The 27227-nt window shown below is 44.1% G+C and overlaps 1 protein-coding gene across 2 annotated transcripts; it reads left to right on the top strand.

Moving 5' to 3' along the window:
- The first annotated feature begins 1685 nt into the window (after positions 1-1685).
- Positions 1686-25301, top strand: SDR42E1 (short chain dehydrogenase/reductase family 42E, member 1). 2 transcript variants are annotated; one of them, XM_060130402.1, is made up of 5 exons: positions 1686-1700; positions 2252-2394; positions 11987-12107; positions 22841-22933; positions 23504-25301. In XM_060130402.1, the coding sequence occupies exons 4-5, from the start codon at positions 22866-22868 to the stop codon at positions 24615-24617; spliced, it is 1182 nt and encodes a 393-aa protein (XP_059986385.1). In that variant the 5' UTR covers positions 1686-1700; positions 2252-2394; positions 11987-12107; positions 22841-22865; the 3' UTR covers positions 24618-25301. The 2 variants fall into 2 exon arrangements, with proteins under 2 accessions (XP_059986385.1, XP_059986384.1); XM_060130401.1 differs by lacking the exons at positions 1686-1700; positions 2252-2394; positions 11987-12107 and adding an exon at positions 14646-14767.
- The last annotated feature ends 1926 nt before the right edge of the window (positions 25302-27227 follow it).

The following is a 27227-nucleotide window of genomic DNA, read 5'->3' as shown; positions in this document are numbered from 1 at the left end:
TGGTCCGGGAAGATCCCACATGCTGCAGAGCAACTAAGCCCGTGTGCCACAACTACTGAGCCTGCGCTCTAGAGCCTGTGAGTCACAACTACTGAGCCCGTGTGCCACAACTACTGAAGCCTGCACACCTAGAGCCCATCTCTGCAACAAGAGAAGCCACTGCAATGAGAAGCCTATGCACCGCAACAAAGAGTAGACCCCGCTCGCCGCAACTAGAGGAAGCCCACGTGCAGCAACGAAGACCCAATGCAGCCAATAAATAAGTAAATAAATTTATTTAAAAAAAGACCATGGATAGACCAAATCATTATGTATAACAGGAACGAACATAGTGTTATGGGCCAATTATACTTCAAAAACAAAAAAACTCATAGAAAAAGAGATCAGATTTGTGGTTTCCAGAGGTGGGTTGTGGAGGGGAGGGCAAATTAGATGAAGGCAGTCAAAAGGTAAAAACTTCCAGTTACAAGATAAATAAGTACTAGTACAACATAGTAAATATAATTAACACTGTTGTGTATGTTATATGTGAAGATTGTTAAGAGACTAAGTCCTAATAGTTCTCATCACACACAAAAAATTCTTTTCTGTTTCTTTAATTTTGATCTATACAAGATGATGGATGGTCACTAAACTTATTGTGATAATCATTTCATGAGGTATGTAAGTCAATTTATTATTTTTTATTGAAGTATAGTTGATTTACAATGTGTTAAATTCTGCTGTACAGCAAAGTGATTCAGTTTTATATATATATATATATATATGTATACTCTTTTTTTATATTCTTTTCCAGTATGGTTTATCATAGGATATTGAATATAGTTATCTGTGCTGTACAGTAGGACCTTGTTGTTTATCCATTCTGTATATAAAAGCTCACATCTGCTCACCCCAACCTCCTACTCCATCCCTCCCCCAGCCCCCTCACCACAAGTCTGTTCTCTATGTCCATGAGTCTGTTTCTGTTTCATAGATAGGTTCATTTGTGTCATATTTTAGATTCCACATAGAAGTGATATCATATGGTATTTGTCTTTCTCTTTCTGTAAGTCAAATCATTATGCTGTGTACCTTAAACTTATATAGTGCTGTATGTCAATTATATCTCAATAAAACTGGAAGAAAAAATTTTAATCTATGACTATGCCCATTGCATCATGGTTGTTTGTAGGTAAAATCCAAATCTGGATCTCAGCTTCACAGAGGAAGGTATCCTATCTTTAAGTGTAGTAACATTTTATATTTTTAGTTTGTAGGCTACAAAACTCTTCCTGTGTAATTTTCTTAGAAAATCTTTGCTGTGATTCTGGCTGATAATTTTCCTGGGACTGTAACTAAATAATTGAACTGCAACTTAATAAAAAAATTGCCTAGATCAGTAGTTCCCAAATTTTTCACTTCACAGACCAGTAAACTATTTTCAAAATGAGACAGATGCACATGGAGTCACAAATATTTAGCTTTGCCAAATGAAAATGCATTAAGAAATCAACTACCGACAGTCTACACAAGAAAAGATATTTTAAAACTGAAAAGATGGACACAGTCTCAGAATAAAATGTGGTCTCATACTGATTAATTTTAACTTTATAAGAAACTTTCTATGTTGTCCTCCTTTTCCAGGTATCACCCCAGAAAAGAAAAACTTTGTCACCAAACTGGCAGCAGGCAATGGATTGCCACTTGGGAACCAAAATGTGAGGGGTAAGAATGGAAAAGGTCTTGTTCTTAAGACGACAGAATTTCATGCTCAAGAGACGTAGGGAACAAGTTATGGATTCTGTGGATAGGAAGCAGCATGTGAAATCCCAATACTTTTATCTCTGCTCTTGTTTGGGGGCCCATCCCCTTCTTGACTCTTAGCACTGACCACAGCAAGGGGTAATAAACAACAAGCACCAAAATGGAAAAGCCAAGTACAAACGCACGCACAGGATCACAGACACACACCCTTTAAGTTCAATAAGTATGTGTAAGCACGTATTACAAAGTAGTCCTCCTCCTGCCAAGTAGGTTTGTAATCTCGATTTAAAAAAAAGATTTAAACATTCCTCTGCCAACCTGATGGTAATTTTGGCTTTAGGTACACATAGATATAAAACCTGAATATTCCGAAGTCTTTGGCTTTCTGGGACCTTCCTTCTCTCTCATAAGGCTGGAGTCCTAATGCCTCATACAGAACTCGACATTATCCCTGAGGATTTGGGGGGAGTTACATTTCTCATAAAGCATTTCCTGCCACCAGCAGGTCCAGGTCCGGGTCTGGCTCCTACCAGCAATTCAGTTCCCTTGGACCCCAGTGATTCCCTTCAGGCGGCTGCGTGGGACTCTGAGCCCAGAGCCTTCTCTTCACACGGCAGAATGATCACCGTGTTTGTCCGCAGCATAAGGGTGAGTTGAGACAGGCTGCACTTCTGTTCAATACCCTTTCACACAATCTCCTGCGGCGTCAGTAGGACAAGGCTCTCCTGTCTGACAGACTTTCCCTGGAAGCTGCAGGGTGGGAGATGGCCACTAGGGGGCTGCACGAGGACGACCCGAGCATTAATTGCTTACCATTGCTGCTCAGTGAAACCCCTTGGCCCTGCCTGGCCTGGAGCATTTTCTCAGGCTGATCCTCTCCCCGGGACTCTACCCTGCTTGCTTCCAGTACTTTTGTGCTAATGAAATAATTAAGTGGAATAGCAACGGGTGAAACAAAGGAAAGTTTAGCTGTCCTGGTTGAAGCCGAGGTGAGGTACCGGCAGCTGTCCTGCCGGGCTTTTCTCTCACCCCTGAGGCAGCCCCAAGGCACCGCCACAGGACCCAAGGGCTCCTGGACACATGACCAGATGATCTCTGATTTAATCTAAACTTGCAGTGAGGAACCTGAGGAACAGAGAGGGGATAACATTCAACTAGAGTCATACAATGAGCGTCAGAATTTGGTATATAACCAGGGCCGTGTGTGTATGTGGGTGTGGGTGTGTGTGCGTGTGCGTGTGTCTATATGACTATATGTGTGTAGTTGTGAATATATATGACTGTGTATATGTGTCTGCGGGTATGTGTGTGCATATATGTGTAGGTGTGCGATTATGTGTATGTTCACATTTGTGTGGGTGTGTGGGTATTTGTGGGAGTGTGTATGTGTGTGGGTGGGGGTGCGTCTGTGTGTGAGTGTATATATGTGTGCCTGCGCTGTGTGTGTGCAAGGCTGATGTGGCTTCCATCCTTGTTCCATTACAGCTCTCTAGCCCAGCCACTAAGCACCTCCGTGGTCTCTGCAGTCTGTAAACTGGAGATAATATTAATAGTATTTCCCTCACTGTGTTCTTAGCAGGATCATGTGAGCTCACGGCCAGTTAAGCGGTTAGTACGATGTCAGGTTCAAGGTGATCATTCAATAACGGCTGACTTCAGGAACGCCAACCTTACTCCTGAGTCAGGAGACCATCCTGACCTTCATTTTCGTGACCTTTTTGCTGACATTTCCAACCGTGGAGACCATCCACAAGCCAACTTTGCCTTTATTAGCCACTTATGACCATAAATCCAATAATGAAGCAATGAGGGTGGATGGGGTGGAGTGAGCTACTAAAATTAAACAGTAAGAGATTGACGTAATAACTGGTTTTTGCTTATTTCATGGTTCATCAATTACTTACCTAGTGTCCATTCAGTGCCAAGACCCCTCGTAGTCCTTGAGGGACCCAGTGTGAGCAAAGGAGTGGAAAGCTGGGCTCGTGATCCATGGTCCTTCCCTCCTGTACATTGTATATCAGAACAACCATATTAGTAAAGGGCCAGCTTTAAAGATCCATGAGTTCTGTTTTGATTTATCCACCTGGAGACTGACAGGGGTTCTCCATCCACATAGCTCTACTTCTTATGAATACATTAAGGAATCAGCCCCCAAATATTTCTGCCCATGTATCCAAATATTTCTCTCTCTCTCTTCTTTTTTTTTTTTTGCGGTACGCGGGCCTCTCACTGTTGTGGCCTCTCCCGTTGTGGAGCACAAGCTCCGGACGCGCAGGCTCAGTGGCCATGGCTCACGGGCCCAGCCGTTCCGCGGCATGTGGGATTTTCCCGGACCAGGGCACGAACCCATGTCCCCTGCGTCGGCAGGCGGACTCTCAACCACTGCGCCACCAGGGAAGCCCTCTCTCTCTCTTCTTATTCTCCCTCTTAAATGTCTTGAAATTAGTCTACACCCTGGTCTCCACTTCCTTTCCTCACTCTTGGAAAGGACTGGAGTGTAAGAATTCTCCCCTGAAAGTGGGGGATGGTTATGACATGAATGCCCCACTCTCACTAGGCTGAATGCTTTGCCAGCTCCTTCCTGCAGCAGAAGGGAGGCCATGCGTCCCCTTCCATGTTGGTCAGCCAAGGCAGAGAAACCAATCCATCGAGGCAGTGATGACAACAGAACCTCTGAAAGCAGTTCTTGAATGGGGTCTAGAGATAGCACTCGCCTTTCACTGATCCATGGCGACATGAAGGTCATCAGTACGGACAGTGTATTGAGTCTGCATACGATTGAATTCATTTAGTTTAAAGGATTATCTTTGGAGAGTATAGCCTTCCTCTCTTTTTGGCATTAAACTATCTTTTCGTGTATGAAATGGTGGTGATAGGATATCACAGTTTGGTTGTTGTTTCTGTTTTGATGCCCTTACTTGGCAAAATTAAAAGTTGGTGAAACTGCGTGTCTCCCAGATTTTGATCTGAAATCTTACCAGTGTTCAAAATTCAAAAACGTGGGAGTCCCTCTAACATACAACATGGTGGATCTGAGTAAGATAAATCTTGGGTAGAAATCCAACTCTGCTACTTACTTGACTGTATGAACTGCCCTCTCTTCTCTGAGCTGCAGGCTGTTCACCATTGGTGGGATAATAATTTGTACCTCGTATTGGTTATAAAGATAATCTATGTAAACGGCCTGGCATATCAGCATTTTCCATGGCAGCCATTATCACAGGAATCTTTTCAGCCTCAACAAAAACTCCAGCAGTATAATTCTGTCAGTTTCCATCCCTTCTTGGGACTTACAAATTGAGAAATAGGAGCTGCAGGCAACCAATGCACAGTTTGACGTGGCTTCTCTCCTGCGGCCATGGCTCCCAGGCTGAAGGTCCACAGAAAGAAACGTGCTGGCATCTGTATCTCCAGAAGGGAGATTAAATCTAGGATGAATCTATTAGAAAGAAGGCATTTCAAAATTTGGGAGCACAGCTGAATACCAAAAGTAAATTATACCATAAGACAGATGTTCCAGGAACTTCTTTTCCATTTTTTTTTTTTTTGCCTGAAGGAAAAGTTTTAGTTCATGATGAAAACAATGAGCAGAAATTGCTATCACAAAATTGTTCGTGGTTATTTAAAATGAGACCATTTGAAAATAATCAAAGATGTACACAATGATTTATAGAGAAAGTTGTTCATTTCAGTGTTATTTTTCATATGTTAAACACAGAAACATCCTAAATGGCTTACCATAAAGGATTTGTTGTATAAATCACAGTACTTTCATATGATGGACTGCTATGCAGCCATTAAAAATCATGTTGTTGGAGAATATTTAATGACTGGAGAAAACTTTTACAATATTTTTTGAGCAAGGAGAGCAGATTATAAAGTAGAATATATAATATGATCATATTTTATGTCCTCATAACCCAGATATCAGTAGGAACTTCCTAAACTCTGGGATCCAGGTAAGACTGGCTCAAATTCCCAATCCCACAGCCTGGGGGTGTCAAAGCCTTACTAAGATTTCTTCAAGATCCTAGGGATCTACCTTCTCACAGCTCCTTCTGCTTCTTGTAAGTCACTGCTTCTCACTACCATTCTGAGCTCAGTGTGAAACCCAACCTCTCTTTTTCATTTGTAAAACAAAACTTAAAGCAGTAAAGTCAACTTTATTGAAGTTCCTCCTACTTTTAGAGGCTTGGAAGTTCAGGTGGGAGGGATGGAGGGGATGCAGGAGCATCACTGTAGTTGCATACAGTGGCCCCACTAGGATATGTGCAGGTCCTAAATCCATGAACTTGTGAAGGTGACACTATCTGGGGGAGAAGGGATCTTTGCAGATGTAATTAACATAAGGCTCTCTAGATAAGATCATCTTGGATTAGGACGGACCCTAATTCCCGTGAACAGAGGGAGACGGGGTGAAGACCCCGTGAAGATGGAGGGAGAAGTTGGAATTATGGTGCCACAACCAAGGAACACCTGGAGCCACCAGAAGCTGGGAGAGACAAGGAAGTATCTTAGAGCCTTCAGAAGGAGGATGGCCCTGCCGACACCTTGACTTTGGACTTCTAGTCTTCTGAACTGTCAGAACAAATTTCCGTTGGTTAAGCCACCAAGTTTGTGGTAATTTGTTATGGCAATCCTAGGAAACTAACACAATCACCGAAGTGCACGTAATAGTACCGGGAGCTTTAACAAGGGCCTACATGTCCTCCCACCATCAGCACTGTGGAGTGTCACCGACCTCATAGATGCTTCTTTGTGCTTCTCTCACTGTCTTTTTAACCCCCTCCCCTTCCTCCTTCCCTTATTATCCCATGGACTTTAACTTCTTCTTCTATCCTGCAGATTTCTCAGCTCACAGCTCACTCTAATGCCCCAATTTACATGTTCCAATCTTGCTTCACCTGCATCCTTCCCCATCTCAGTGAAGGCAAGGTCATCCTTCTAGTAGCACAGCATACAAGCACTGGACTCCCCTTGACTCTGATCTTGGACTCAACCCCCAACTAATCCATCAAGAAATCTTGCTGGTTCTACCTTCAGAACATATCCACTACCTGACGACTCCACTGCTACTAATCTGGTCCAGGCTACCATCACCTCCTGCCTGGATGACAGCAACAGCCTCCCAGTGGGTCCCTCTGATTCCACCCTTGTCTCCCTCCAGTCTATTCTCAACCCAGCACTGGAGAAATCCTTTCATAACCTTAGTGCTATCGCATCACTCATCTGCTAAAAACCTGGCAAGGTCTCCCCATCTCACCCAGAGTAAAAGCCAAAATCCTCAAGTGCCTCCAAGGCTAGATAATCTGGCCCCTGTTGCTCTCGATCTATGACTTCTATCCTGTTATTCATTCCATCCTAGTCACAAGGTCCTCCTTGCCGCTCCTCAAACACACGGGCAGGACCTTCTGCCTTGGAGTCTCCCTCCAGCTCTTCCCTCTGCCTGGAATACTCTTGTCTACTTGCTTAATTCTCTCACCTTCTCTGATTCCTTCTTCAAGGTCTTCTGCTCAAGGCATCCTGCCCCCACAGCCTTCCCCCTCAACCTAAGTAACAAACTCATGGCAACAACAAAGGCTACAGTCTGTCTATCTATCTATCTGCCAAAAATGAAACAGTTGTCATGAGAATGTTGTTATGTTCATTCAAACTGAAATGTGAAGTCATTTTTTCTAACGTGATCATTAAATATAATTTGGGGCATACAACTCAAAAAGAATTCAAATACTTTGATCTGCCTAATTGACTGCACAATGTGGAATGGCTTTGCCAACTATATGATGAATATTTTCTAAATTGAATGAGGTAAATCTTGAATTCCAGAGTTGCTTTAAAATATGTTTAAGACACATGATAAGGTTATTTTATCAAAAATATTGTGTTCACAAGATTGCATTTGTGTTGAAATGAACACTATTTTGATTTACCCAATTGTGAGGACACCTAGTTAAACAAGATTCTTCTGAATGGAAGAATAACAGCCATTCCACAGTGATATCCCACTAATAGGCAGGAAGCCTTTCCCCTGGTATTTTCTCTCTCCTTCCACATTCTCAACACCCTGTGGTCCATGTTGTGCCTTTGGTCCCCAACACCCTCCCCTGTGTTGCCCCATTTCATCCTACTCTCTTACCTAAGGCTCTCTCTCAGCTTTATCTTGTTCCACAGGACTTTGGGGAATGGTGCAGGGGCCAGGTGTCTTTCGACCCTGGTAGTGGAAGAATAGAGAAAGAAGGCAACTCTGTGGTCCGGCTTCAGGATGGATTGTCTAAGAGATGATCAAACCTTGCAGACCACCAAGATTAACTTGCTGACACTCTGGGGTGTTCCTCTGGTTAGGAAACCATCAGGAAAACACAGTGGAAGCAGAAGGAATGGAAAGACAGAATGAGTCCAAGAGACTTTGCGAGGCAAAATTAAACTAATATGCGAATGAAGGAGAAGAAGGGAGGTATGAAAATGGTACGGCCCAGGACTTCCCTGGTGGTCCAGTGGTTTAGACTCTGTGCTTCCACTGAAGGGGTACAAGTTCGACCCCTGGTTGGAGAGCTAAGATCCCGCATGCTGCATGGCGCGGCCAAAAAAAAAGAAAAAAACGGTACGGCCAATAACAGCTATTGCTGGAGATAAGCGATCCACTTCTGGATATCAGGTGAAGATAAATGGACCACCCCCATAAATACATCCTAGTGCCAAATTCTTATGTATTTGGGATTCATCAGCTTGGGGTTCAGAGTTGAGACGAAGAGAAATGCAATGTTCCTTTAAGTGAAGGATGTAAACATAAAAGAATAAAAGGCTCAAGGTTCAGTCTTAGGTTTTACACAATTAGGAGCTGGGAAGAAAATACAAAGGAGCCAAAGAAAGAAAATGGAGAGGAAAGGATGAAGGAGGAGGAGGGGAGGGGGAGGAGACAGAGAAGAACAGAGAAGAACATAAATAGTTAAAGGAGAAGGGATTCTATAGGAAAAGTTTAGGATAAGCAATATCGTCTGTGACAATGCATGACAACAAGGGAGGGAAGGTTCTTTGCAAAGAAGGAAAATCTAAACAAATGGTAAATTTTAATTTGTCTTACATAACTGAATCCCTAATGAAACATCTGTGCAAGAATTACATTTAGTATCATGTAGTGAACTCATAGCATTCACAACACCGCCTTTGGTTTTACGGATGCATCTGAATAGTACATATGTTGATTTTCAAGAAACGCCACCTGAATGTTCCTTACAAACAAAGATGGAGAAGTAAAAGGAACTTCATCTCTGTACTGTGCACCACGTAGTTACATTATATTGTACTGCCATGGTCTCTGAGGGAGGAAAACATTCGGGTGTGCTGTGGGTTAGGTAAACACTCACTAAATATTGATGCATGCATAATTAAAATGACTAAAATAATCCTGGCACAAAATTACCCTCACGGTTGGAGGAGAGACAAAATGAAGTAATTTGATCATGAAAATTAATACATGTCGACCCTCGGTTTTCAATGCAGCTAAATGAAAACCCCTTACTATTCAAACCTCACTTTCCCTCCTGCTTTGTGCTTTTTTCTCCTTGCCCTAAGAAGAAAGGATGGGACAGGAACGTCCCAGTGGAAAAGCCATCCTATCTAGATGGTGGAGCAAGAGAATTATGTTTATTTTTCTACGGCAATGGCTCCTAAACTTTTACATGTATTGATTTTGCCACCCATGACACACTTTCATGGGCATATCTGGGGTAACAGGCCATCCTGTCCTCTCCCACTCAAACAACGTTGAAATTATGAAACTGGCATTATTATAGTTGTAATCTTTTTTAAGTAACAGTTTTATTGAGCTATAATCCACAAATCATACAATTCACCCATTTAAAGTATACAAATCAGTGGTTTTTAGTATTCCCAGAGTTATGCAACCATCACCACATTTCATCACCCCCAAAATACGTACTGGTATTTCCTGGGATCAGTTTCCAAATAAACTATTTGCATTTGAATCCTTGCCTCAAGGTCTGCTTCTGGGGAAGCTCAAACTAGGACATGGTGGTTTTCTCTCACAATCCAATCGCCAGAATTCCTTGCAAAGCCTATTCTGGGATACATCACCCCCTCCTAAGAGGACTCCCCATATACAAGAAGGAAATATTGATGGGGTTTGTTCTTCATTTCCTGAAAGGAATTCAAAAGAAGCAGGTCTGGAGCAGATGTCTCCTGGAGGACAATCCCTAGTCATTGTGGGGATGGGCGTCTTGTATAACCGGCTTATTGCACAGCAGTGGGGAATGGGCAGCTGAATGATAAACCTAACTGCTGTGGTTGTCATTCCTAGGATTGTCTTACCTCTCACTGTATTGTCCCATGCTTGGCATGATGCTTAGAACACAGCAGGTGCCCAACACATGCTCTCATTTAATAAAGATATTCTTTGCAGACCAAGCTGAGTTCCAGTCCACAAGAAGGGAAGAAAGAGGGCAAGCAATTTCTTTTTTAAGCTTGTGATGTAGAAATTGCACACATAACTTCCACTCACACTGTATTGGCAAAAACTTAGCCACATGCACACACCTAGCTTCAGGGGAGGCTGGTAAATGTCATCTTTATTCTGGATTATCGTGTGCTAACAAAACCCTATTATTACAGAAGAAGGGAAAGGTATATTTTGGGTAACAACTAGCAGTCTTCCACAAAGCACACCTTGGTTTTGTTGGTTGGTGTAGTATGTTCTTTGGTTATATGCCAAGAATCCCTTCTCTTTAGAAAGCCACGTCTGACATGTTCTATAATAATCTTTCTCTGTCCAGTGCTTGGGTGGGACTGATTCCCATCTATGGTAGGCAGAATAAAGGCTCCTACACATATCCAAGTCCTAATCCCTGGAACCTGTGAATATTACCTTCCATGGCAAAAGGGACTTTGCAGGTGTGCTTGAGTTAAGGATTTTGAGACAGAGAGATTATCCTAGATTTTCTTGGTGGACCCTAAATGTAATTATAAGTATCTTTATAAGAGCGAGGCAAAGGAAGACTAAACTATAGAAGAGAGAGAAGGCCATGTGACAACAAGGGGAGCAAAGAGAGATTTGAAGCCCTATGTTCCTGACTTTGAAGATGGAGGAAGGTGCCAGGAGCCAAGGAATGCAAAGAATATGGCTCTGTAAACTGCAAAAGACAAGGAAACAAATTCTCCTCTAGACCCTCCAGAAGGAGTCAGAGCTGCCAACACCTTGACTTTAGCCCAGTGAAATTAATTTCAGATTTACAGCCTCCAGAACTGTAAGAGAATAAATGTGTACAGTTTTAAGTCACCAAGTTCGTGGTAATTTGTTACAGTAGCCATAGGAAACAAATATACTATCTCAAGGCAGATGATAATCCAGTTTCAGTCAATCAAAATATATTATCTCCAGTGTTTGGTTAAGAGATAATCACATGACCCATGACTGTCCAATCACAGTCTTCCCTGGGACTTTTGCTAAATGTAACAGAAGAAATCGTCTTTCTCAAGGATCCAAGGATAAGGAAGTTGTTGGCTTTGATTGCCAATAAATCCCATCTTGTTGCCCTAGGAAGAGAACCACTCAAACAGTAACAAGGGGAGCTGAGAGATGGGGAGATAGAACTCTGATGATGTTTGAGGCCCTGAAGCTAGATCCAACTTTTGAGCTTCCAGTTATAGGAGCCAATCATTTCTGCCTTTGATTTACCTATACTGGGATGGATTTCTGTGATTTGCAACCCAAATAGACCTGATTAACATGGTTGGTATCTACATTCTTCAATCTCTGAAAACAGTAAAGAACAAAAGTGGCAGAGGTAAGCTTTGCTATCTCCGGGGGTCTTTTGTGACCTACTAAGAAAGCTCCAAATACCTGAGCCCTGAGCAGAGAACCCTTGGCCAAGATGCTCAAAATAACATGTAGTTTTAATTAGCACTATTTAAACTCTTAGTTTAATCAGAGAAGGAGAAAGAAAAACCATTGACCCAAATAGGATGCTTGATAATTCTGAATAAGTGCTGTAAATACTTATAAGAGAAGGTTAAGATGCCTAATTGCTGAATAAATGAAATATAAACATTCATTTTGTTACTTGGAGAGTTCTTTAATATGTAATGGGGAAAAACAGTGTATGAAATGCCCTGCAAGTGATAAATGCTTGTTTCCTTTTCATCAATTCTTGAAACCATTAACCACCATTTAAATGTAACTCTTTTTTTTCCTATTTATTTCTCCCTTTTGAATCTTTTTCATTAGTGGAAGAAAATAGGTTTATCCAGGAGATAGAGCAGCATGAGCATGGAGTGGAGAGGGATTTGGAGTCCGAAGCCTTGGCTTTTAACCCCAGCTTTGCCAATTACCAGATCTCTGACCTTGGGTAGGTTGCTGAATCTCACTTGGGTTCCAGGTGTAGCATGAGACTACTGTCAGGAATCTCTTACGCATATCTGAGAGTTGTAGTGATAAACACCTTTTAGAGCAGTATCTCTCAATCTTTACTGTGCATAGAAATTCCCTGGGGACTTCCAAATTTTGAAAGACTTTTGTGGATTCTTGTTACATTTGGAGTGGGACCCAAGATCTGCATTTTGAATAAGCTCCCAGGTGATGTTGATGTTGCTGCTTCACACTTTGGGGTAACAAGGTTTAGGGTGCCTTCCAGCCTCACAATGATTTTCCTTCTCTAGAAACTGCCTCAGCTTTTAGTGGTGGGCTATTAATAGTTGTTCTTGTACCCCCTTGCCAAAGCTGACTACAGTAGAGGTGATTTCTGACCCAACCTCAGCCAAAAGAAGTTCTCACCTGCAAATCCGGTTTTGAACAGAGACAGCCAGAGCTGGGACATTCATTCACTTCCTCGTTCATTCGGCAGTTCTTTTCAAATTCTCTCTGTTCCAGATACTATAATGAGCCGTGGGGATATACCAGTCAATCAAGTGGGTCTCTGTCCTCATAGAGCATTCACTCTAGTAACATACAAGATAATTTCAGATAAGCTAAGTGCTTTGAAGTGATTGGCGAATTTCAAGGGCTGCAGGAGACCTACTTTAAACAGGTGTGTTGGGGAAAGCCAAGCTCTGCCTTCCCTTTCTACAGTGACCCTGGAGACCACATGTTGAATACAACGGCGTAACAAATGAAAGAAGGCTGGGTCCCTTGTGATTGTGTGCAGGGGAGCCACTCACCCCTTCTCTGAAGGCTAATTGGACTGTGATGAGAGTGAGAAATAAACGTTTTTTCATTAAATCACTGAGATTTCAGGGTTTATTTATTACAAAAGCTAGAACTGTTTACCATGAATACACAAATTGTTAAACTCTTTCTGAGATTCTAAAAGTTGCCCTTTTTCACTTAAATTAGCTAGAGCTATTCTCTACTACTTGAAACCCAAAGAACCTTAATGGATACACTTTCTGCGAGAACCTGATGAGCTAATAGGTATAGTAAAGTATAAAGTGTTGGCCATCTGTGAGGAATTATAACCGTAAACTGATGTTTCTGAAATGTATCCACTTTCTGGATATATTATTAGGGAAAAAAACTAAAAAAGCATTGACATATAAACTCATACTGAGGTCAGTTTCCTTCTCTGGTCATTTCTATCTTAGAGTTCTTATTCAGACCTTTACAAAATCAGCTCACTAAATTGCAGTGGAAACTAAGGAAGTAATTATAAAGTTTATAATTTTCCCTTAAAACATAAGTGCTTAGATTTTAAAAGAGTCCTTGGTGGCATAATAATATTAACATTTAAATTTGCCACAATTCTTCCTATGGGCCATCAACATGCAGTAAATCTGGGCAACCCTTAGAGGACCCTGAAATTCCCCAAAGGAAATCTGTCTTACATACTGCATCCTTGGAGGAATCTTTTCTTCCTTGGCTACTGGTCTGAAGAGCATGTTGCTGGTCACCTAGCCCCCTCACTAGCCTTCCTCTTCTCCTCTTCTAATCTTTGTACATCCAGGGCAGCCAGAGAAAAGCTGTTCCTTAGGACTACTTGGTACAACCATATCTCAGTCTCCTAAGACTTATGGCTGAACCCCAGTTGAGGACAAGACAGACAGACAGACAAGATCAGAGAGGAAAGATTAGAGACGCCGATGCTGGGGACTTAGCTTTCTTCACATGGCCTTCATCAGTTTTTACGTTCCAGGGCTTGAGGTTTTCCTTGTGACTTTGTGGTCCCAGTGAATATTTAGCAGTAAATGACTTACTTCATATGAGCTTCTTTGAGTCTGCATGTGGCAAGAGAAGCGTATGAAGTCAAACTCCCATCCTTTGAGCCACCAAAATGAAATCCTTCCCAGCCAGGGGTCAATTCATGTGTGTGTGTGTGTGTGTGTGTGTACACAGCGCCTGCAACTTTCCATAGAACCAGACTCCTGACGAGGAGACAAAATATTGGCCTCTCCGGGAGACCTCTGAAGGTGGATGCCTTTCTACATGGTTTTTAAGTCTTTGTTTCCTTCAGCAGCAAAGGTTAGTCTTAGCATCACTGCCTGCTCAGTGATCAGAAATGGAACTGCAAAAATAGGGAAAACATGGAAACTCAGAGATAGAGATTTTAAAAGATACATGCAGAGTGAATATTCAGGAGTCTGGAGAGCCTCATCCATCCACCCATCCATTCATCCATACAAGCAATAACTGATTGAGCTGAGCCCCTCCTATTTATCAGGCACTGCCTGTGCTCAGCGTTGGGGGTGCACAAAGACGGAGGTGCAAGTCTAAAGGCAGAAATTGGAGGTAGTTACAGCAGTAGATGTGCCCTGAAAGGGCTCCCGCGAAGCTGGAACACATGGGTTGGACACGTCGGGGAGACTCATGTAGTGAGCATGATGCATTGGTGACGGTGGACGAGCAACCTGCACATCATAGAGATGCCAAGACCTCCGCGCTTCCTAGAGAGGCCCGGAAGTGGAGCCAGGTGGCCGGTGTGACGGCTCCGGCGCCGAGCGCGGGCGGTGGCGATCGCGATAGGCTTGGCTTGCAAGTTCTCGAGCAGACCCGGCGTCGCTGTCGTTTTCTGCTACTGTGAGTGGGCCTGGGGAGGGGGGGCCGCTCCTCCGCGGGGACCTGGGCTCGGCTGGCGGGGGCGCTCAGGCTCGTACGGGCGTCGGGGCCCGCGGAGGGCGACCCAGCCCGTACCTGCGCCGGGTGGCAGCCCAGGTGGGACGAGCCCACTGGCTTCTGGTACGGGGCGCGGTCGTGAGTGATGATGACCGAAGTCCTCCCCTTTTTACTTCTCTCGAATTCCAAGGAGTGGGCCTCAGCGTGGCTTTCTAGAATGTCGCGAAGGTCTCAAGCACAGGCTAGCTTCTTTTTCTCGTTTTCTTTCTTTTTTTTTTTTTTTGCGGTACGCGGGCCTCTCACTGTTGTGGCCCCTGCTGTTGCGGAGCACAGGCTCCGGACGCGCAGGCTCAGCGGCCGTGGCTCACGGCCCCAGCCGCTCCGCGGCATGTGGGATCCTCCCGGACCGGGGCACGAACCCGTGTCTTCTGCATCGGCAGGCGGACTCTCAACCACTGCGCCACCAAGGAAGCCTCGTTTTCTTTCTTTTTTTTTTTTTTTAAAGATATCTGGGCCCCAAGCTCAGAGCTTTCAACAAGCATCTGTATCGAGCTAGACTTGATTCACATTTTTAATTTTCATCGCACTTTGGGGGTAAAGATTACCTTCTCTTGATGACAAATGATTCTGGTTTTCCATTTAAGTGGCCATGTAAGGTTACCATTTAAAATGAACGTATTTATTGTTAAAAGATAAGTAGTTTTAAATGAAACACAATAGGGAAGACATAGTACCAGAGATACCAGGTGTGACAGAAATTATGAACGTGGGAAGTGCACAACACTGCATTGTCCCAAGCCAGCTGGGGACTCCTACAGACCTGGCTTCAAGTCCTAGGTCCAGCTCAGCCACTGACACCTGCATAATTTGTGGACCAGTTTGTTTGTTTGTTTTTAAAAGATTTTTTTCCAACTTTACTAGGATATAATTGACGTATAACATTGTGTAATTTTAAGGTGTACAGTGTGATGACTTGTTACGCCTATATATCGTGAAATAATAACCACAATAAGGTTAGTTAACATCTCCATCACCTCACAGAATTACAGTTTTTTTGTGTGTATGGTGAAAACTTTAAAGATGTACTCCTTTAGCAACTTTCAAGCATGTAATACAGTATCATTAAATATGGTCCCCATGCTGTATGTTAGATCCCCAGAACTTAATTCTTAGACCCTTTGACCAACATTTCCTCATTTCCCCCATCCCGAAGCCCCTGGCTGCTCTGTTTCTAGAGTTCAGCTTTTTTAAGGTTCTTTGTATAAATGATATCATGCAGTGTTTGTCTTTGACTTATTTCACTTAGCACAGTGCCCTCAAGGTCCATTTGTGTTGTCACTAATGGTAGGATTTCCTTCCCTTTCCAATGGCTGAATAATATTTCATTGTGTGTGTATATATATATATATACACACACACACGCACACCACATTTCCTTTATCCATTCATCCATTAATGGGCACTTAGGTTGTTTCTGTGACTTAGCAATTGTGAATAATGCTGCAATGAATATGGGGGTGCAGGTACCTTTTCCAGATAGTGATTTCATTTACTTTGGATATATTTATGCGTAGGCAAGGTTCTTAACCTCTAAGCCTTTTCCTCATATCTGAAAAGCTGAGGATAATAACTACCTCAGAAGATTGTCCTGAGGCTTCAGTGGTAAACCTTAAAGCACCTAGCCCATAATAACTAATAAATATAGCCATAGTTGTTATTTTCATTTTAGCAAGGAGGAAACAGGATCAGAGAGGTTCAGTGACTTTGCCAGGGTCACACAGGGAATTGGTGGGAGAACCAAGTCTAGGACCCAGATTTTCTGATATCTAACCTCGGAAGCTTAACCCTGCCTCCAAACTCTACCTCATGGGAGGGGATGGGGCGCCTCCTGCCTCCCCGCTGGAAATTGGAAGGACTCCTATCAGGTTGCAGAATATGTTAGCTGTTAAAGCCCCTACAGGACTCTGGTCAGCACTGACTTGGCTGCTTCAGGTCAGGGACTCTGCACAGCCCCGAGTGCTTGTTGTGGTTGAGGCGTAAGCTGTGGAGTCAGACGCACCTGGGTTCCAGTAGGTACAGCTCCCTGCTCCCCCATCTACTAGCTGCAGTAAATGGGATTAAGCAATTAGTACTCGCCTCAGAGGGTTGTTAGGAGCGTCAAGGGAAATGATTTGTGGAGAAGGCCTAGCATGATGCCTGGCACACAGTCAGTGCTTAATAAATGCCAGATGACAGTACTTTGATATGTTGAAGTGGCAGGCATGCTGACCTAGAGGGGAGGAAGCACAAGTGTAGTACTTGCAGGTACAGTAGAAAAGGGCATTTGAAAAGTTTGCAGAGCATTCCCTGCATTTGGATTTACCGGGTGTGTGATCCACCAAATACTCCTCGTTCCTGCAGACATTCCTGGGGAAGTGGCCTAGGCCTGTATGGAGTTTATGTGGTAGTTTGGGAAGCAGGTGGGCAATACCGATTATAAAATTATGTAATTACTTTTATCATAAGCATCATGAATAACTGCAAGGATATTTTGTGCAACAAATATCTAGGCAAAAGGAGTTTGAGTGGGTAGCTGGATGAGAAGATAAGGTGATGAGAATTAGCTTCCCTGCCGACCGTCAGTTGTATTCAAAACTGTGTGTGCAAATACCACTGTTTGTCATGAGTATATCAACTTTCCACTTAATGCTGTGCCCTTAGTTTTCTTCCCAAATGCGTTTGGCCTGTTAGGTTTTGCACCTCACATCCTTTTACCTGTATCAGGGTGACTCTCCTTATTGTTTCTAACTTCTTCATCTTTATGGCCTTGACTGCTTTGTATTGAACACAAATAACTTTCAGGTCACATATGGAATTTCAACAGCACCATTTCTAAGCCCTCTAGTCTCAATATACTTTCCTGGTCTCAATACAGTAAGAACACAGTTACCTTTTGCCTCTGGTCAGTACTTGGGCAGTAATTTAAAACACACCATCAAAGGGTTAAACTACCTGGAGATATTTTTATCTCCCTTAAAGTAAATACAGTAAATTTTTGTTTTTATGAAAGCCATCTTCAATTCTCTCTGTTCTGTACTCTGGTGGCATCTAGGTTTGTATATTGCATTATAATACCAGAGAGTTAGTGGCATCATCCTGTTGAACCCTGGAGATGAAGGAACTGTGTGCATAAGTTAAGGTTCTTATTACTGATCCTTCGCAGTTAATTAGGTCTTTGTAAATCTAAAGTACTCCCAGTGATTTTTATGAATTTCTTCTCATAATTTCCCTGTGAGATGTCAATTTTATTGCCCTCGTTCTATCTTAGTATTATCAAGGGGTCAGGCAGATTTTAAATTTCATTTTTTCTTGTTTGTAATTAAGATTCCTTTTTTTGGATCGTGTACTTAACCTTAACCTGTATCTGCTAAAATGATGGCTCAGATCACATGTGACCCTCCCCCCCACCCAGAGGGAAGCAACTACTGAACAAAGCCACGTTTTGGAAGAGCCTTAAAGAAACTGAGATTATAAACACTGGTCTGAGTACCCAGCCCTAGAAGGAATCAGGTGGAAACTAATAAAACAGAAGCCATGAAATATGAAAAATCAGGCAGCTGATTGAGAGAAAAGTGTGTACACTCTCTTTCTCCCCGCTGGCTTAGTGTTCGTGGGAATTTCTTTTGGTTGCCTGCAAAATGTGTTTGCAGCGATTTTTCTGTGCTCGTTGACGCAGGGAACCAGGAAAGGAGGAGGTGGCCTCTGGGTGATACCGTTTGTTAATGGCTGGTCATCTGCGAAGGTTGCAGGCTTCTTTCATTGCTGTTTATCTTGTGAAATGATTACGTTTTCCTTACTCGTCACCACGCGTCTGACCCTGCAGATCAGGTCAGTTACACCAGTTCTTGCCCCAGATCATTCTGGACGAGTTGGAAGGTAATGAGGAGTAGCATGAATAGGCCTGACAGGTACCCTGAAGCATTGATAATTTGAACTTGTACATTCCTGGCGTGATTAATGTGCACATGAGCCATGACTGACCTGTGGTCTTATGACTGGACTGGAATGTGCAGTTTTAAAAAACAAAGGACAATGAAAGATTAGGAAGAATTTCTGTTGGAAAATTTTTAACTGGACCCTTTGAGGCCTTGTCCATTTTCTGATTTCCTTACAGAGGAATTCTTGTGGAGATGCTAAGAATATGTTAACCTTTTTTATCTGGCATCCTCTTAATGAAAACCCTGTTAACCAAACAGCACTTTTAAAACCCGTGTGGGCTGTTTCGGTTAATGACATCACCTTCCTCACACTTCACCCGGGCCCCGCCTGTTGCCGCCACCTCATCCTAATTTCAGTTGAGCACCCTGGCATTTCACCCTCATCGGCCCTTGCCTAGACTCTTTCCTCCTCCAGGGAAAGCTTAATCTTTCACAAGGACCAAAGTGAGCACGATGTTACGTAAACGTACAAAGACCCTCTGTTGTCTAGAGCAGCGGTCCTCAACCTTTTTGGCACCAGGGACCGGTTTCGTGGAAGACCATTCTTCCACGGACTGGGGGCCGGGGGCGGGGGCGATGGTTCAGGCAGTAACGCGAGCAACGGGGAACTGCAGATGAAGCTTCGCCCTCCCACCCGCCGGTCACCTCCTGCAGTGCGGCCCGGTTCCTAACAGGCCATGGACCGGTACTGGTGGGCAGTCCAGGGGTTGGGAACCCCTGGTCTATAGAATAGAGTTCAGGCTCCCCCAAAGGGGATGCCAAGCTGTCTCCAAGCCGACTCCAGCCATCTTTCCGCCCTAAATCACCAGCCACACACTTTGGCTTCAGTTTGCACGCCCCGTATCGGTTGCCCAACACAAGCCCACCCTGTTGCTCTTCTGTTCATGTGTTTTGCCCCCTCAGCCTGTAGTAGCCCTCTGCCTAGCCTCAGCCTGCCTCCGTCCTCCCGTTGTCCCCGGTCCGCTCTAGTGCTTACTCTTCAGTGAGGTCTTCTCGGACCTGCCCTTCAGAATCAACTTATCCCATCTCCCTTTGATCTCGGTGCCCCCACGGCACCTGGTTTATACAAACATTGCAGTAATCTTGGTTTCTTCTTTTTGCCATGTACTTTAGGTATTTGTAGAAGCTTCTCTCCTCCAGCATAAGCTCCAGAATGCAGGAATTCTGTCTCATTTTGCTTTATGTCATTTTCATGCCAGAACTTTTATTTTTAAGAGATGTTAAATTAAAATGGCAACACTGATTGGCATACATAATAACGACTCTTAGACACTGCAGTGCCCTGCATAATTTGTGCCCATCATTATTTTACTAAATTGCATGTATTATTTCACAGTGTTCAAAATCATCCATAAGCAACAGATACTTGTGAGTATCTACTGTCTCTGAGGTTCTGGTGGGAACACGCCAGTGAGAAAGGCTGAAGGTCTCGGTTCTCATGGCACCTACGTTCTGTTGGAAGGAGATCGGTAGTCAAAAAGGAAACAAATAAATTTAGATAGTGAAATGTGTGATGGAGAAAACAGAGCAGCGTTTAGATAAGGGAGAGCTCTTCGAGAAGGGGTGATCAGAAACACCTCTTTGCGTTGAGTAAGTGGCCCTTGAGCAGACCTAAATATTGAGAAGGATGCAGCCAGGCGAAGATCTGGTGCAGAGGTGGTTCACCAGAGGTGAAGCAAGAAGTGTGTGTAGGGACTTCCCTGGTGGCTTAGTGGTTGAGAGTCCGCCTGCCGATGCAGGGGACACGGGTTCGTGCCCCGGTCCGGGAAGGTCCCACATGCCGCGGAACGGCTGGGCCCGTGAGCCATGGCCGCTGAGCCTGCGCGTCCGGAGCCTGTGCTCCACAACGGGAGAGGCCACAGCAGTGAGAGGCCCGCGTACCGCAAAAAAAAAAAAAAAGAAGAAGAAGAAGTGTGTGCAGACCTCAGGGCACAGATGAGCTTGGCATCTTCAAAAAAGGGGAAAAGTTCAGGTGGCTGGAGGGTAGAGTACCAGTGGTGGAAGAGTGAGCTGAAGTCAGAGAAGGAGGTTGCCACCAGGTCGTGATGGTGACAGTAAGAAGTCTGGGTTGAAATGTCAGTGACTGACATCTTTTGTGTTTGGAAGCAGCAGCTGTTAACAAAGTCACGTGATTACGTTAAATGATAGAATTGACTACAGCAAGTTTTATGCCTACTCCAAATCCAAGTGGGAGTGTTCTGCACTCCGAAAATAATAGAAACATAAGGTCACTGTTGGGTATATTAAAGGGATGCCGGGATGTTCATTCTTTACGGATTTTCTTGTAAGCACAGTGGCAGCGGCAATTGCTTTGTCAAACCTTGGGACTCCATCAGCCATCCTCCACATCATTTTGCTCAGTTTTCCTAATATTTCTCAGTCTTCTGCATACCCTCAAGCCACTGAGACAGTCACTTGCTGAATCTTGTCTTCAGCTCTCACACCAACTGATTTCTGCATGAATGATCTGATTGGCTTTCCTGGCACTCACATCTCCTTAGTAGAGTTTTCCAGAAGAACCCAACAAACTTTTTGTAACCCTGTGCTTTTGAGAGACCTAATCATGGTATGTGGGAATGTAAGAGAAAAATCAAATCCCCAGACTCTAGAGCCTGAAGAAAAGGAAATTCAAGAAGTGACATCCGTGGAGCACCTGCACTATGTCAGGCATTTTTCATACACTGTCCCATTCGGTCTCCATAAGCCTGTGAGCTTATCATTAGCTCCGCTTTTTAGATGCAGCAACTGTCACAGAGGGATGAGCTTGTCCAAGTGATAGGGCTCTTGGTTGCTTGCAGTCTCCCTGTCTAACCGCACCGCTGAGTGTCTCCAGTGACTTGAGTGAGTGTGTGTGTGTGTGTGTGTGTATTCCCAACACATTTGAGGACCCGCATGCCTCCTGTTCCATTTCTTCTTAAGTGGAAAGAGTTGAGTGGCCCAGTTTTTGCTTGTTCTGTCTTGTTTTTGAGAGAAAGGGCTCTTGGAGCCTTGAGAAAATAATAAAAATATAAAAATAATTATTATTTTAGCATAGAAGCGGAGGGAGGGAGAAGCAAGATCCCCATAGGTATTGAGCACATGCTGTACTTAGAAGATTTCCTGGGTGGGGGAACATGGTTTGCTACACAAAGGATGTTTTTGTCCCCCCCCACCTTTTTTTTTTTTTGCATATAGGGTTAATAAAACACCAGTATTTTTAAAAAATAAATAAATTTATTTATTTATTTATTTATTTTTGGCTGCATTGGGTCTTCGTTGCTGCACGCAGGCTTTCTCTAGTTGCGGCAAGCGGGGGCTACTCTTGCGGTGCGCGGGCTTCTCATTGCAGTGGCTTCTCTTGTTGCAGAGCACGGGCTCTAGGTGCACGGGCTTCAGTAGTTGTGGCTCGTAGGCTCAGTAGTTGTGGCTCACGGGCTCAGTTGTTGTGGCACACGGGCTCAGTAGTTGTGGCGCACGGGCTTAGTTGCTCCGTGGCATGTGCGATCTTCCCAGGCCAGGACTTGAACCCATGTCCCCTGCATTGGCAGGAGGATTCTTAACCATGGCACCACAAGGGAAGTCCCAAAACACCAGTATTAAACTGTGCTGTAGTGTGCTGTTTAAAAACAAAGATGTTGGAAATTGCTTTAAAGTTCTGTCCTGGATTTTTTTCTGGTGTGTGGGGAAAATGCCTCTCCCTACCAAATGTGAACGACTTCTTTCCCAAAAGGCTCTAATTTTCCGAGGATTCAGAATAAATGCCTTACATTTGGAGAGTGCTTTGTGGTTTTCAAAGCACTCCCATGTACATTATCTTATTTAACCTTCACATTGACCTTGCCAGGCAGTCAGGGCAGATATTACTGTTCCCATGATTCACAGGTAGAAATGTGAAGCCCAAGAAGAGAAAGGAGGGGTGTGGGGAGGAGTTGGTTAATGTCACAAAACCATGGTGGGAACCCAGGTCTTAGCTTTTCTTTCTACTCGAGCGTATTGCCTTTTTGTTTTTGTTAACCCCAAATGAGGGACAATCACATTTGCGTCTGGATCAGTAACAGTGATGCGTACTACTTTCTTACAGGTCCAGTTATCCTTGACTGCCATATATGGATTCCCAAAACTCTCTGAAGGAAACAGTCCTCGTTACGGGAGGAGGTGGCTATTTTGGCTTCCGGTCAGTGCATCTGCAAAATATGTCCATGGAATTATTTTATTGGTAGTTGCTGGGAAAAGTATAGTTTTCAGCTCACACTAATGCAGTGTAGACTTTTACTTGTTTATATAGTGTTAAACCAGGAATGAACCGTGTTGCCCATGGCTCAGATACTGAAATGGAGAACTACAGGTACATGCTGCTTTAAGAAAAATTCTTTATAAAGCCATTGAATGCGGGAGGGGAGATATGCACACCACTGAAAACAATTTAACATAATCGCTGTTTTTTCACAATTACCTTATCATTCATAAATATTCTGAAGAATAGATGGTGGGTCCTAGAATGGGGGGTGGGGGAATGTAACATGTAGACATCACCGTCTTTGAAGATAAAGCCTCTCTCATTTTAATTTAAGTGAATGTGAAGATTCTCATTTTTGAATATTTGCATAAGTAAGACTTGTACCAGTGAACATGTAAAGTGAGGAGCTCAGGATAAGCCAAGAAAACTGGGGAAATTATTTTACACACTTCTCCTAGGCACAGCTTAAGAGTGATTTGATCTAACTTTTACTCTTGCTTGTTTCAGCCTAGGCTGTGCTCTGAACCAGAAGGGAGTCCGTGTGATTCTGTTTGACATCAGCAGCCCTGCTCAAACCATTCCAGAAGGAATCAAGTTTATCCACGGAGACATCCGCCACCTCTCTGACATAGAGAAAGCCTTCCAGGATGTGGACGTCACTTGTGTGTTCCATATTGCCTCTTACGGTATGTCAGGGCGCGAGCAACTGAATCGAAACCTGATTGAAGAAGTGAACGTGGGGGGCACAGACAACATCCTCCAAGCTTGCAGGAGGCGAGGGGTGCCAAGGTTAGTTTATACGAGCACCTTCAATGTCATCTTCGGAGGTCAAGTTATCAGAAATGGAGATGAATCTCTGCCTTACCTACCTCTTCACCTCCATCCTGATCACTACTCTCGGACCAAATCTGTTGCAGAGAAGAAGGTGCTGGAGGCCAATGGTACAGCCCTGGAAAGGAGTGATGGGGTCTTGAGAACCTGTGCTCTGAGGCCGGCTGGCATCTATGGGCCTGGAGAACAGAGGCACCTCCCCAGGATAGTAAGCTACATTGAGAAGGGCCTGTTCAAGTTTGTGTACGGAGACCCCAAGAGTCTGGTTGAATTTGTCCATGTGGATAACTTGGTGCAGGCTCACATTCTGGCTTCAGTGGCCCTGAAAGCTGACAAGGGCCACATTGCCTCTGGGCAGCCCTACTTCATCTCAGATGGCAGACCTGTGAACAACTTTGAGTTCTTCCGGCCTTTGGTTGAGGGCCTGGGCTACAAGTTCCCATCCATCCGCCTGCCCTTGACTCTCATCTACTACTTTGCTTTCCTAACCGAGACGGCCCACTTCATTCTGGGTCGACTGTACAACTTCCAGCCCTTCCTCACCCGCACCGAAGTTTACAAAACCGGCGTCACACATTACTTTAGCCTAGAGAAAGCCAAGAAGGAGCTAGGTTATGAGGCTCAGCCATTTGACCTCCAGGAAGTAGTAGAATGGTTTAAAGCCCATGGTCATGGCAGAAGTCCTGGAAGTCGTGACTCTGAGTGTCTTGTTTGGGATGGGCTGTTGGTCGTACTCTTGGTTATAGCGGTTCTCGCATGGCTGCCGCCTTCTGTGATTCTGTCAGTGTGAAGGAGGAGCTAGAAATAAGGAGCTGATCACACTTGCTGAGATGGTTTTCAAGAAACACAGGTTTTGGACTTGGTGGCACAGTGGTAAAGAATCCGCCTGCCAATGCAGGGGACATGGGTTCAAGCCCTGGTCCAGGAATATCCCACATGCCGCGGAGCAACTAAGCCCGTGCGCCACAACTACTGAGCCTGCGCTCTAGAGCCCTCGAGCCACAACTGCTGAGCCCGCGTGCCACAACTACTGAAGCCCATGCGCCTAGAGCCCGTGCTCCGCATCAAGAGAAGCCACCACAGTGAGAAGCCTGCACACTGCAACAAAGAGCAGCCCCCGCTCGCCGCAACTAGAGAAAGCCTGCGCACAGCAACGAAGACCCAACGCAGCAAAAATAAATAAATAAATTGATAGAAAAAAAAACCACACAGGTTTGAAAAATAGATAGACAGACAGATAGATAGACAGACAGATAGACCTGGTGTCAGATTTTGGATCTCCAAATCGCTGCTTAAGAATAGATTCTTGGATTAAGTCTTCATTTCCTACCTCCTTGCACAAATCATGAAGGGAGAAATAGAAGGGAAAGAGGGAAGAGATATGGGGATATATGTATATGTATAACTGATTCACTTTCTTATAAAGCAGAAACTAACACACCATTGTAAAGCAATTATACTCCAATAAAGATGTTTTAAAAAAAAGATAAGTTTGAGATTTGGTTCCTTGGGTCCTTCTTTCGATCAGTACAGTACAAGTCACTCTGGAGCCATAGAGCTAAACTTGCGTAGATGGGAAATGTCTTGCTTGAATTTCTCAGAAGCCAAAAATGTACTTACTTCCATTCCGTACACTCGGTATCTGCTTCACGCGGGCTAAAACACACACTGATACGGGAACGGCAGGATGCTAACAGGCTTGAAAATGTGTGAAAAATACCAACTGGGCTACATCCCTACAGCCCAAGCCTCTGAGGAGATGGTGGCCATCACAGAGGAGGTATTTGCTGTTCACGGCGTGCGTTTTGGGAATTACCTTTTGTCCTTTGTGACATAAGGGTGTTATGCCTGTGTGACCACATGGTAATGTTGATGTTGACACAAATAGACCTTTCTCTTGCCTTGCAGGATTCTTTTGAGGGTTAAATTAGACAAGGCATATAAAGTGCCACTCAACACGCTTAAGCCATTTTTTTTTTTTTTTTTTTGGTGTACGCGGGCCTCTCACTGCCGTGACCTCTCCCGTTGCGGAGCACAGGCTCCGGACGAGCAGGCTCAGCGGCCACGGCTCACGGGCCCAGCCACTCTGCGGCATGTGGGATCCTCCCGGACCGGGGCACGAACCTGCGTCCCCCGCATCGGCAGGAGGGCGCTCAACCACTGCACCACCAGGGAAGCCCTAAGCCATTATTTTTATCAATATTGTTATTATGCATTCCTTATGAGGGTTTTCTTCCTCAGGGTATTCTGTTTAGAGGGTGCTGATGCGACTGACCTTTCTGGAATGCCTTTGTGGTGTGTCCTCAGAGTCTGTAACGAGCGTGTTTAAATATATTCAGTGTTTGTAAAGTTGTGGTCTCTGAGGAGAGATCGAAGTCTAGGAAACAGCTAAAAAGCTGATGATTCGTGAGGATGTTCAAGCTAATGATGCCATTTGCAATTAAAAAATAAAGCATAACTCTCAAGTGATAGACTGGTTTTCTTACCGGGAAGAATTTCGGTTCTCTGAAGGCCACTTCCAGTGAGGAATGTTCTGAACGATGGCAGCATCGTCTGGCCACCCCCTTGACTGCTGTGGCACACGTTCAGGTTGCACTGTTGCATGGGAACGAAAGAAGACCCAGAGTCTTCACCCATTCCATGATTCCAGCTATAGAAAGGACAGTATTCACACATCTTAAGAAGGACAGATGGCTGTGGAAAGTCATGTTAGAGTTGTCCTGAGAGTATTTGTAGGAGGACGATGCTGGAGAAATAGGCCCTGGCACCTGCCACCTGGCTGTTTTGGGAAAAGCGCTCATCTTGATACCAGAAGACCTGTAACCATGAATATCTTGTGTGGCCTTAACCAAGTAGCTGAAGCCTCTGTAGGGCCTCATTTGCCTCCTTTGGGAAATAGGAATGACTGTATTTGCCCTTTCTACACAGGGTTTGCTGTGTGTGTAAAATAAGACGCAGCGAAAGTACTTCTAATATATAAATTGCAATGTGAATATGAGGTGGTGGTAGTGATTGTTTTTCGTAAAGTAACTGTAGAGTCTTTTATATCATGAGATGCTTTTGCTTTTTAGTCTGAAGTGAAGTTGTCTGAGTACCTACAGCGTATGTAACACTCCAGGTGCTAAAGGGCAGGTTTCTCTGCCCTTCACAGACTTACAGTCCAGTAATGGCATGGTGTGTCCATACGCAAAGGTGACTGAGAAACCAGGTAGGTACAGGAAAACATTGATCCGTTGTTACTGAGAGGTCTCACAGACTTTCAAAACACGTTTTTAATGAAGTCCTTCAAAAGAATGATAGACATTTCTCAGTTTTCTTAAACTAGGTATACTGAGCACGGGGAGGGGAGTGTGTTTCTTGTTTTGTTCTTGTTTTACACAATCAAGGTGTCTAAATGAAA

Source organism: Lagenorhynchus albirostris, chromosome 19, assembly GCF_949774975.1.
Source record: "Lagenorhynchus albirostris chromosome 19, mLagAlb1.1, whole genome shotgun sequence".
Lineage (NCBI taxonomy): Eukaryota > Metazoa > Chordata > Mammalia > Artiodactyla > Delphinidae > Lagenorhynchus > Lagenorhynchus albirostris.
This window is presented reverse-complemented; position numbering and strand designations above follow the sequence as displayed.

Excerpts from the sequence above, each read along its gene's own strand:
- SDR42E1 (XM_060130402.1), top strand. The coding sequence starts at position 22,866 with ATGGATTCCCAAAACTCTCTGAAGGAAACAGTCCTCGTTACGGGAGGA. Across the intron at positions 22,934-23,503 it reads GGTGGCTATTTTGGCTTCCG|CCTAGGCTGTGCTCTGAACC; the intron begins GTCAGTGCATCT and ends TGCTTGTTTCAG.